Source organism: Plectropomus leopardus, chromosome 22 (genome assembly GCF_026936395.1).
Source record: "Plectropomus leopardus strain MGB_pleo_1.0 chromosome 22, ASM2693639v1, whole genome shotgun sequence".
NCBI lineage: Eukaryota > Metazoa > Chordata > Actinopteri > Perciformes > Serranidae > Plectropomus > Plectropomus leopardus.
This window is the reverse complement of record NC_142197.1, coordinates 26695466-26707891: the sequence shown is the minus strand read 5'-3', so window position 1 is coordinate 26707891 and position 12426 is coordinate 26695466. Positions and strand designations below refer to the sequence as shown.

At 40.6% G+C, this 12426-nt stretch overlaps 1 protein-coding gene across 1 annotated transcript in view; it reads left to right on the top strand.

The window, feature by feature from the left end:
* Positions 1–3493: 3493 nt before the first annotated feature.
* LOC121961725 (pleckstrin homology domain-containing family A member 5-like) overlaps positions 3494–12426 on the top strand; it is a 269588-nt gene continuing 260655 nt past the window's right edge. The window contains 3 exon segments of the mRNA XM_088073004.1: positions 3494–3660; positions 3779–3855; positions 4616–4673. Coding sequence (XP_087929130.1) covers positions 3569–3660; positions 3779–3855; positions 4616–4673 — 227 coding nt within the window. The 5' untranslated portion in view covers positions 3494–3568.

The window sequence follows — 12426 nt, the reverse complement described above, 5'->3', positions numbered from 1 at the left end:
ATTGGAGATGAGCTGCAGCTGTGTGTGCAGGTGGGAGGAGGAACTGATTGACTGATAGGCAGGTGACAGGGCAGGCAGAAAAAAGGGACTGACCTGCAGAAACCATGACAGTTTTGTTTTGTTTTGTTTTGTTTTGTTTTGTTTTGTTTTGTTTTGTTTTGTTTTGTTTTGTTTTGTTGACATCATAAACAGTCTGGGAAACAGATGAGTGAAAACTTTACAGAGTTTGGTTCTTTTTATGTATCTCTTATTTTTTCAGTCTCTCTTTCAAACTTGTGCAGACTGATCTGGATCAATGTTTGAGTGCTGCTTAGGAGGACAACAGCTCAGGGCCTCCCATGACTACAGCAGTCATTTGACCCAGGTGTGACTGAAGATTGTAACTGTTTCCATTACAGTAAAAAGCCAGTATTTGTTGTTGTTGTTTAAGCATTGATGGAAACACAACACCCACATGAACATGCTAATTTCAGCTTCTTATCTGGTAAGTTGCAATGACACACCATAACTAATTAACATCCGTCTCTACTCAAGCAGTGCTAAAACACAGCGATAATTAATTTATTCCCCAATATTTCTGCATCTGGAAATATGAACTTCATGTAGGATATTAAACTAAATTTGTTGAATTTTTACATTTTATGAAAAATAAAGTATATTGTATTCATGGCGTTGGTTTGAGAGTCTGTGAATGTAAGAGAAATCATTTTTCTGGAATGGAGAAGTTGTAATTTGAAGAAGTTGTGAAAGAATAATAATATCTTATGGATGAATGCTCTCCATTCCTGTTGTAAAGTTCCACTGATTTGGGAAATCTATAAAAAAAAGAGCACTGAGGCTGTTCTGGAGGCTCCTTGTGGAACAACAATTTCAAAACACATTGTTGATTTTAACTGTAGAAGTAACATATAAACCAGAGTTATGTGCATAGTTTAATGTATAAATAACACTTTGCTTACTTTTTCCCGTCCTCTGTGGCAGCCAGTTGTATTTAATACATAAATGAAAAACTGACAACAGAGGGAAAATGAATAAAATGGTAATAAAAATGATTATGGAAACTATACATGAACATATTGCATGTTACAACCTGTAACTCACCTGTTCACATTTTATTAAGTCTTGCAGTTTTGCACATTTAGTGACAGGCGGGATGACAGGCTGTCTGTGGTGAATCTGTGAGTCAGATCCACCCCTCACTACTCCATAGCTCCACCCTCTTGTCCAAATATGGTCACTTCTGTCTCCAAAACAACAAGATAGTTACGCCTGAAATACCAAATTTGAGGCTTTACAATGGCAGTCCATGAACCAATGGGTGACATCATGGTCAACACAATATCATCCCAACTTGTCACATGTTGCAGCTTTGCAGTGGACTTTCACATACACATATTACAAGTTAAGTATCTTTCTGCATCTGATATTTATGTTCAGGGATGCTGCTATCGTGATGTCTAGTCTCTATTTGACCTGTCAAAGTACAGCAGTTTTTGATCTGGACCTGGTCCAATGTGGTCTACATGTTAAAATGCCATGAAATCTCCCTGTTTTGCATTTTCACAAATGGAATAAAGGTTTCATAAATGTGACAGTGGGTTACGGATAACGTTGAGGTTTTACTTAAAACATCTAAAATGATTTCACCACAGTAGGAAATGGAAAATGCTGAGAATCATTTGTTAAGCTTTGCAAATTACTTTTCCCTTAACTGCTGAATTGGAAGCTGTGAATCAGACACTAACTTCAGCATTAAACACTTTATGCTCTTAGATTTATACACATACTTACACAATACTATACACAATCCCTCTGTTTTTTATATATGTACAGCACATAATGTTTGTCATCATATTTACAGTCATTTTAGCTTCTCATTATGAACGTGTCTCCATTCTCTGCATTTTAATGATTAATTTGATTATTACATTTGGACTTATTTGTTGCAACGTAACTGACTGATTGATTGGTTGACTGATTATAAAACAAAATCCAGAGGTGGAAGAAGTATTCAGATTCTTTACTTCAGTAAAAGTACTAATACTGCACTGTAAAAATAGTCTGTTACAAGCAAAGGTCATGCACTCAAAATTTTAATGAAGCAAAAGTAAGTAACTATATTCAAGAAAGAGTACTTAATTAAAAGTAAAAGTATCCAATGCAGAATAATCTAAAAAATAAAAAACAATCCAAGAAACATGCAAGCAAGTAGGAAAACAACTAAGCAAACAAAAAACTAACTAAAAGTCAAAAACCAACAAAAAATGTAAAAAAATGTTTTAATTCCCCAAATCCAAAATTATTAGAAAATTGAAAATACCCACCCCAAACGCAATATTATTCAAAAAAGGAAAAAAAAATACCCCAAACTCAAAATTATGAAAAACAATAGAAACATTTGCAAAAGACAGAGGAATATTAAAAGCATCCCTCCAATCAAATGTATTTTTAAATAATATTAAAAATCACCCCAAAATAATAAAAAAAACAACTGTAAAAACTTAATTTTTTTTTTTTAAATAAGAAAAAACGACCCCAAACTCATTTTTTTTGAAGAAAAGGAACAAAAACCCCAAGACTCAAAATAAAACTAGAAAAAGGTTTAAATATGTATCAAAATTGCGGGAAATTAATTGTCTGTGTATCAAATGATTGATTAATCAACTAAGCAGTGCAGCTGCACTTGTTTAAACAGTTTGAAAATTAAATTAATTACAAAATATAATTTATAAACTGTTCTTATCTTTTTAATGCCAAATTCTAATTCTATAAAATAACTAAAGCTGTGAGATAAATGTACAATGTAAAAAAAAGTACAATAATTCCCACTGAAATGTAGTGGAGTCAAGTCAATTTTATGAATAAAGCCAATTATCACAAATCACAATTTGCCTCAGTGGGTTTTATTACAGCATATGACATCCCTCTGTCCTTAGATCCTCACATTGTCTTAGGAAAAACTGCCAACATCTGAGCCATAAGCCATAAGGCAAGTCCAGCAGCGTGTGCGGGAACACACTGATGGTAGCTGATTCGGTCCCTAAGTACAGAACGCCATTTTAATCAATATTAAATAAATTTAATACAACATAAATAAATAAATATGACTATGAAGTAAATCCATCAATAAATAAATGGGGGCATATACTGTATACATCCTCTTCTACTTCTCCTCCCCTTTCTTCCTCTCCCTCTTCCTCCTGGTGAGGAATTGCTTTGAGTCTGTGAATGTTGGGACCACGCCCACTTTATTTGCATATTGCTAATGCAAAATAAAGGAGTGTGTGTATATATATATATATATATATATATATATATATATATATATATATATATATATATATATATATGCTATTTTTGATTAAAATAGCATTTCATACATAAGGACATGTGCCAAAAAAAAAGCCCTTCGCCTGCCCTCACTCGGCAGAAAATCCTTACTTGTGTCTTTATCCTCTCAGCGCGCTTTCGTCTTTCGCGGAGGACTGTGCGTGCGCGCGCTTGGCACGGCGCCGCGCACTCCAGCCCCTGTGTGTAGTAACCCAGAGCAGTGAGCTCTCATCTAGACATGGCGGCGGATCCGAAGCCGGACTGGCTCTCCTGCCTTCCCTCTTCTTGGAGTTATGGGGTGACTCGGGATGGACGCATATTCTTTATCAAGTAAATATCACGCGGACACATGGATTTATGGATACGCACTGCTTACTTCTGCGACGTATTTTTGCTGTTTGTCTTTTTTCGCTGTTCACCTTTTCCCCCGTTTTTCTTCCACCAACAGCGAAGAAGCAAAGAGCACAACCTGGCTGCATCCTGTTACTGGAGAGGCTGTAATCACAGGGCATAGGAAAACTCCAGGTAAACAATCTGACAATATGTTTTTTCTTCAATCCTTGCACGCGCACGCAGCACCTGGGAATAGCGTCTCGGCGCGCCATGGTGGAGAAAAAAGGGGCGACAAGTTGCGGAGAGCCGTGGAATACGCTGAGGGGAGATTTCTTCTCTGCAGCAAAGCAACAGCCTCCCCTGCTCCTCCGCTCCCCTATCTGCTCCCCTCTCCGCTCTACTCTGGCGGCCCATTACGCACGGCGCCCCCCTCCCCACCTCCCCCCTGCTCGCTCCACCTGGACACTTTGCGACACACTTTTTAAAAGTTCCGTCACGTAGTCGTGAACCGATTTCGGAGCCGATTCCCTGCAGTGACATCTGACATCTGTCCCAGTCGGCTGCAGAAACACAGCGTTTATGAGCACGTACACACACCGAATCTGCACAGAGAACAATGCAGTGCGCCGAGCCTATATTCCAAAATAAAAGACATGACAGGAAAGACATGACGGGTGGGAGGGCATGGATCCATGCGCATCAGCAGTGTGTGCAAACAGCTGGAGGCTGAGCCGTGCACGAGACACGTTGATTGAGTAATCCTGCGATATCTGCTCTGGTTATTGGGGAGGGGGCGCGGAATTAAAGGGCACAAGCCCAGTGAGCTATTTGTGGTCCAAACACTGCATTGCTGTGCAGGTGTGCGTGTGCGTGCGTGTGCAATCAGCTTCATATCTGTGTGCACAGTTGCTGATTTCTCTGTTTTTTCTTTTCCCTTCTCCTGTCCTGGCAGATTTACCAACAGGATGGGAGGAAGGATACACATTCGAGGGAGCTCGCTGCTTCATCAAGTGAGTTGGAATGTGTGCTGAGAGACAAACACAGAGAGAGAGAAGAGACAGAGAGATGCAGAGAGGCAGAGATGCAGAGAGGCTGAGAGGCAGTTTGAATCTCAGGCAGTGAGGGGCTGCTTTGTTTGGTCGGCAGACACAGATATGTCCCTAAGCTCTCATCAACACCCACCACTTTGTCTCATTGCATCTCTGCTTCTTTTCTTCTCAGTCTCTTTGTCTCTCTGCCTATTTGCCTCTCTGTCTCTCTGTCCTGCTGGAGGAATCATGAATATACGTTTGCTCGTCCTGTTAAACACACACAGACAACCAGTGTGAATGGACAGCTACACCATCATGACTCTCTGCTTCTGAGGTCTTCTCCTTCTATCAGTTCTGCTCTCGTCCTTCACCTCTCTCCTCACACACACACACACACACACACACACACACACACACACACACACTCCAATAGAGGGATTTGTTCAGGAACAAGTCTTTGCTGTCAGTGGGACGCAAGTTTGACAAGCAAGTGTGACTCAGCGCTGCTCTCCTGTGCTGAACAGGCTCTACTTGTTGGGATGCCGCGTGTGCATGTGTGTGTGTGTGTGTGTGTGTGTGTGCGTGGGTGGGTGTGTGTGTGCGCCCAACCTCTCCAGGGTTATTAAGAACAACAGCTCCGCGTGCACATTTGTGCTCATGTATGTTTTGTGGACCTGTTTGACAACAAAAATGCCCTGCAGCTCCCAGCCTTGCACACTCATGTCTGACACACACACACACACACACACACACACACACACACACGCTGAAGTTGTGATCAGGCACTTTTGTTTGTTCTGCCTACTTTCCCACCTAGTTTTCTGGCTGTTGCTCGTGCTTTCTGTGGCCATTTTGAGAGCAGCAGCTGACACATACGATGAGCTAATATAGCCGCTCTATAAATAACCCCAGAACCGCTGCTCATTGGTATGTATGAATGCATGCAGAATGTGCACACGCACAGCCTACTTGCATGCGTGTACACAGACATGCAAATACACTGGCAGAGGTACACATGTTAAGTGCTCGCATGCAAACACAGACAGTCACGCGAATGAGTTGCTGGCAGTCCAATGTGACAAGTGGACAGCTGTGAATGCAGGTGTGAATGCAGCCAGAGGACACAGTGGGATCACAACAGGACATGTAGAGATGTGGTGCAGGGAGGCATCAGATTGTGTACAGCAGCAGGATGAACAAATTCAAATGGTCAAAGGCAAAAACACTCCGTTCGACTAGCACTGACCCCGACAGTTTCTGGCCCTTAGAGCACAGTGAATATCCTCGCCTCCAAGTTCCCAAAGTGCTACGTAAACAGCAGTCACAGACCATGACAGCTTCAAGACAGAGCCAGTACCCCTTACTGAATAATAACCCCCAGCCCCAAGTTTAGGGTGCTTTGATGAAACACAACTTTATTGAGCAATATTTGGGCCAAATATATTGTAAATTAAAACCGTTAAAACTAGGTTTTGACACAGGGCCTCTACAAGACAGACCCACATACTCATATAATAATGCAGGACTCATAGAAGTTGTTTTTTTTCTTTACTGGTGCAAATAACGTTAACTAATTTGCACCAGAGGAATTCACAAAACCTGGTTAATATGTAGAGCACCTGGGCCTTAAAGGGATACTTCCCCAATCTTTAACCAGCTTTATATCAAAACAGTGTTGGCAGTGTGTGCAGATGAGCTGTGCTAAACCCAGCGAAACTCCACTGGATGACACAAATTGGTGCAGAAGACATCATCGGGCTGAGTTTCACCAGCTCTTGAGACTGTTGCTCAAACTACAGGCTGTACTTCTTCTTTTCCATATCGCCCGCCACCCATGGCACCGCCGTGGACAAAAAGAGTAAACAAGCAGATTAAGAGACACACCTGGGGGCTATTGCACAAAAGTAGAATTTAGAAATCCAGGATAACGCAAAAAGCGAGACCTGACCTAGTCTTATCAGTGAGTCCTGGCTTAATCCGTTGCACATTTGCTAAACCAGGATGAGGAGGTGTGATATGCCAAGCCAAGGCTGATAAATGCATGTTCACTGCTGTCATGAGTAGACCACATCTGTCGATCACAGATCGACGTGATGCAGACGTGGTGAAAATGCGTGCAGCAGAGTTTCCAGTGAGTGAGCAGCAGCTTCTCATGGAAATGTATGGGCGGGTGCAAAAAAGGTAAATATGGATGTTATAGTCAAACAGAGAAAAAACAGTAAAGCAGATAGTGGACTGACTTAATGCATAAGTAATGAGACTGATGATCAGTGTGCATTGAGAAATTATGGATGATGCAGTGCAGCGGATAATCACTAATCAATAATTTTCCGCATGCGGGTCCTGGGTTCGAGTCCCTATTAACGCGATCTTTGTCACTTTAGATTAAAACTTACATTGATTACTCATTACCTTTAACTTCAGCTGCACTGACACGTCCTTATTACCACACAAGGAGATACTTGTTTTTTTTACAAATCAGTTGGACACTTTTCCTTAAAAGAAAGTAAGCAGTGGAAATTAATAATTAATTAAATCTACTATGAAGACTAATTACTAACACTTATAAAGGTAACAAGTATTTATCAGATGCTTTTATCCTCTTCCACCGCGCTCATCCACAATGCCACACAGAGCATATGTGGGAGGGTGAGCGCCTCATCACTGACTTCATTGCAACTTCATTAGCCATTTCTAATCATCTCAACAAATGTAATATTGATCTACCAGTATATATGTTACATTTTCATTGAACGTCTGAGAGTAATATGATCAGGACAGGTGGTACTGTGGACAGGAGTGCTGACTTATAACTTTTTGGGCCTGGTTTAAATCTCCCTCAGTGTGCATGTTACCTTTAACTTTACACTGAAAATGATAACAACAGGCCTATTTTAATGAATTACAGAATCTATTCTAATTCAGGCTAATAAAAATGAATAAAAATAAAGAGGCCAAAAAGACCATGGAAGGATTATAAAACATATTTATTTCTGATCAGAGTGACAGCTGACTGAATAAATCCGGCTCCAGGATTAAACAAGCCTGGCTGTCAGCCTGGTCGGTAGCAGGCTAGCTACACAGAATAAATCTCCATGGTAATTTATGTGCCTCTGCTTTCACGCAACTGAGTCAAGGCTAAATTCAGCCTGGATACCTGAAAAATCCTGGCTTAATCCACTATCCTAGAATTGTGCAATATCCCTCTGTCCCTCTCTCTGTCTGCCAGTCACCTATCTGATCAAATGGTAAAACTAGGCAGAGCTGATCTAATATAAATCAAGATGTTGTTACTGCACTGCCTTTCTCTCCTCAAATGTATTTAGAAACACATCTTAGTGTCCTGTTTAGCTGTGATGGTAAGAGTCAAAGGCCAAAAAAACAGATGAAACAGTAAAACTAAGCAGCGCTGATCAAATTCAATCAAGATTCTGTTATTGAGTTGCATATTTATCACCTTAAATGTTTTCAGAAATATGCTTTCGCTTACTGTTTAACTGGAATATGAGCATGTTTCTTGCCAGCTAGATGCCATGGCTTTACATGTAGGGCTGCAACAACGAATCGATAAAATTGATTATAATCACTTATTAAATCTGTTGACAACTAATAAAAATATCGATTCGTTGTGTCGCGCAATTATTACTCACAGTTTCTCTAGCAGTGCTTGTCAGGCGCATCTCAGCTGGGGGTCAGCTGCAGCACATCTAGAGAAATGGTGGTTTGCCAATTTTTTAAGCGTGATACACGCGGCAGAAATAGACCGTGGAGATGGTGTTTTGATGATTATATTGACTCTATACCACTTTTTACTGCAGTTTAAGAGTCACACTCTGTCACAGAGATGAGGAAATACAAAGACGGCTGTTTTACTCCAACTTCCCGCCTTCCCTTTCAAAACAAAAGCCTTCTGACAGGGTCTCTGTGGACAGAATCCCATCAGTTGCTGATATAAGGCATTTCATTTTGAAACATTTACAGGACTGTATTGTCGGCTGTGCTTTTTGGCAGGAGCTTGCATGACTGAGTGGAATTTGTGCTTATAAATGTGGAAATACATTACTATTATTTGCGGGCCGTGACGCAGCAGTGATGCAGTGACGCGGCAGCGACGTTGCAACAACGCTGCATGTGTGAACACCACAAGCATGAAACACGCTGCAGTTCGACCAGGCTGAAGTCAAACTAAACATATGTCGTTTTTTGTCGACTCAAAGTAAGGAAGCGTAACGGTATGTCAGCATTTAGTTTTTGAATTGTTTCATTTTTGATTTTGTAGTTATTTATAATGTATAATTTCATATCATTTTGACAGCTCAGGGATGTTCAAGCAACCGCTTGTTTTACACTGTTGTCAATGATAATGTTGACAGCTGTTTTTGAGAAAAGTGATGGGAGAAAAAAAATGCTTATTTTATTATTATTTCTGTTTTATTTTTTTAATCCAATTATTGATTAATCGAAAAAATAATTGACCGATTAATCGATTATCAAAATAATCATTAGTTGCAACCCTACTTACATGTACAAGTTTGCATTACATCACCCACCAGTGGGAGTGTTTATTGGTCTGGTGCGGCGCTGTACATTATGGTAGTTGTAGGTTTTCTACTGCTTAAAGCGAAAGTGTCCTTTTTCTCGGTTTCCTCTGCTCATGTAGCACCAGTTCCATCTTTTTACTGCAGAGACAGCCCAGTTTCATTAAAAGGCCATCTCTCCTGCAGTGAAATACCTCTTTAAACACAACTTTATTGAGGAATGTAAACTAAAAGCCTTAAAACTAGGTTTTAAAACAAGGGCTCTACTAGACAGTGCCACATAATTACATAATAATATAAGACTCATATAAGTGGCTATTATACCTTACTGATAAAAAAAAAATCCCTCAACTAGTTTGCAATTACAGTGTTTCCTCTAGGATTTTTTTCAGCAGCGGGGGCAGGCTCTCCGGGGAGCCGTGGCGGTGTAAACAAATGACGCTTTTTAAAGGCTGAATGTAAAAATAAAAAATAATAACAAAAATTCAACAATAAAATAATAAAAACAATAAATAATAATTTCTTGATGGGGCTGTAATCAGTGGCAAAGTTTGCACCCAGGCTCAGAACAATGGATTTTTCTTGTTTTTTTGTAGAACAGCTCTAAGGCTCTGTTGTACGGAAATTCCCCAAGAGGTGGCCCGTTGATGCTCAGCAGCATACATGCTGCAAGGTGATCCCCCTGCAGCCTGTTTCTCAAGTCAGTCTTCACCTACAAATAGAAACAATCATTTTTTAAATTTTTTTAATTTTTTTTTTCAACCCATTTAGGGTCCCAGCCTGATAGCCTGTGTTTCCCTTTATGTTTTTCTCCTCTACTCTCATCTCTCTCTCTCCTGCACCATCACTTTGCTCTCCTGCTCCTTCACTCGGCACTCCCCCTCCTGTACTCTGCTCTCCTTCACTTTGTTGCACTGCTCCTCCCTGTCTGTTACTTGTCTTATACGATTACATAAAACATTAACGTTAGATAATTTACACTCACGTCACATTTGATTACAAGTGTGAACATAATTTTTTACCTAACCATCATAATTTGAGTCAGTAAAAAGGCTAATGATACCTGACTAGCGCCATCCTCATCAGGTGTCTTTCTCTTCTTTGAAAAATATTTGAACAAGCTCATCTGAAAATGCAGTCAGCAGTTACATCATGGCGTGTATATCGCTTAATGCTATCAGTTAGTTTACTCACGTTAGCGACACTGAGTTGAGTTGGCACCAGGCCCAATTAACTTAAGCTACGTAACCTTAGCTGGCCATCAATATTTTGCGAATGTTTATTTAACTAATAAAATCTATTATAAGTTTTCTTAAGCTAATAAGTCTACCTTTTCTCCGGTAAGTTGCACGCTATTTTCAAGCCGACACTCCTCTGACTCTCCGACCTGATGCCTGGATGCGAGTAGCTAATTAACGTCGGCACCAGTGAGTTCTGTTGGGGGGTGGGAGGGGGCGGTGGTATCTACCCCAAAGAGTAGATACGGAGCAAGATAGTTATCTGCCTCAGCACTCGCGACACCCAACGCAGTGCAGGACTGTGCTGTGATGCGGCGGTGGTGTATTTGCAATTTTAAAAAAAAAAACGACATTTGAAGGAGCGGCGGGTAGGATTTAGGAGTGGCGGGCCGCCACTCCTAAATGAGTGTAGAGGAAACACTGAATTAACCAAACCTGATCACTATGCAGTAAATCTGGGCCTTATGGCCTGACCTGATGAACTCAACTTGTACTGCCAAATTTGAAAACTCAACCTGAGACCTATGGGTGTAGTTTTGATTTATTCCAGCCGTTACTTATTTTCCAGGATAATTCAACACATTGGCTCTCTTCCGCTGATAAAAGCTCAAAGCTTTATGCAACAAAACAGCCCAAAGTCTTTATTATTACCACTATCGATACTTTTATATTATTTGGTAGGAAGACAAGGGCACATTTTTTAATTGTTAACATTTTGATTAAAATATTTACATTGAAAAATCTGTGCATCAGTAGTTTTAATTGTGTATTATTAGTTGAATAGAGCTCATGATAGGACATTTAACAGGTTGCAATTCCGTCTCTACTATCCCTTTTATATCACTGGGAAACAAGTTTCTCACCCAAATAGCTGTATTATTAAAGTTTCTCGCCAAAACTGTATTTGCTTTTTCGTGATGTTACATTTGACTCATCACAATGACATTTTATTTCCCTTTTGCCTTATAGTCATTGTACTGAGCTAACCTTGAACACCTCACAATGAAACCCTATTTAACCTTGTTTATTACATTAGATTACTATTTTTAACTCGTGGGACTTACTACAAAGTTTGGGTGTGCTTCCCGGATGATGATGAAGACTGTGCCGGCTGTGCTACAGCAGCAGCTGATGAAGTTGAAGGAGTTGTTTCAACCTGAAGACAGTTGAAGGTTCTGCATTCAGGTTGAATTTGATGCAAATTTTGACGTGCTTGGCCGTGCAGGATATGCCCCTTGACCACCAGATTTCTTCTTCTCTTGGTTTAATACCTGCTACCTGGTCATTCAATTGTATTAAAAAACTTAATTGGACAATCGATGTATGCGGACCAGTGTTTTAAATTCAACTTGAGATGTGACGTTATGTTATAGGACTCATGAGATTCTACAAGAGTATCAGCAACTACAAATGTTATCGATTTTTGGGTGTTGGATAAAGTAGAACAGGGCCCTCAATAGAACCGGGTTTTGATCCCCATTCCTCGTGACTGTGAGGACAGGCCTTGATAGAGGACGTTAGTCCTGAACAGACAGGTCCTGGTCTTTCTCTGGTATTGGCTGACTCAGACTGGACTGAAGGCGAAGGATTCATGCAGCCACATCCATAGTCCTTAACACAATGAGCAGCATTTGACTGTGAACAATTGGGCTCAGTCTCATGTTTGCTGAACAACACTGAATCATCACCAGTCCTTCAAATCCTTAAAATTCCTCCCAAATTCCTGCTCAGTCACTTCTCTATCAGCCCATTATTGTAGTCCTGGCCCTGCTGCTCCCTGCATATCCATGTGTTGAAGGACACTGCTGCCCACTCAATAGTCCCCGGGCCTGGCCCTTCAGGGTACTGGTCAACCTGCCTCTGTGGGATCTCCAAGCTCCTGTTTGCAGTATGTTGATATCCTGGGTTGCATTGTAAAACCTGTGGGGATTCCTTTAAAGATGAGTAGCTGACATG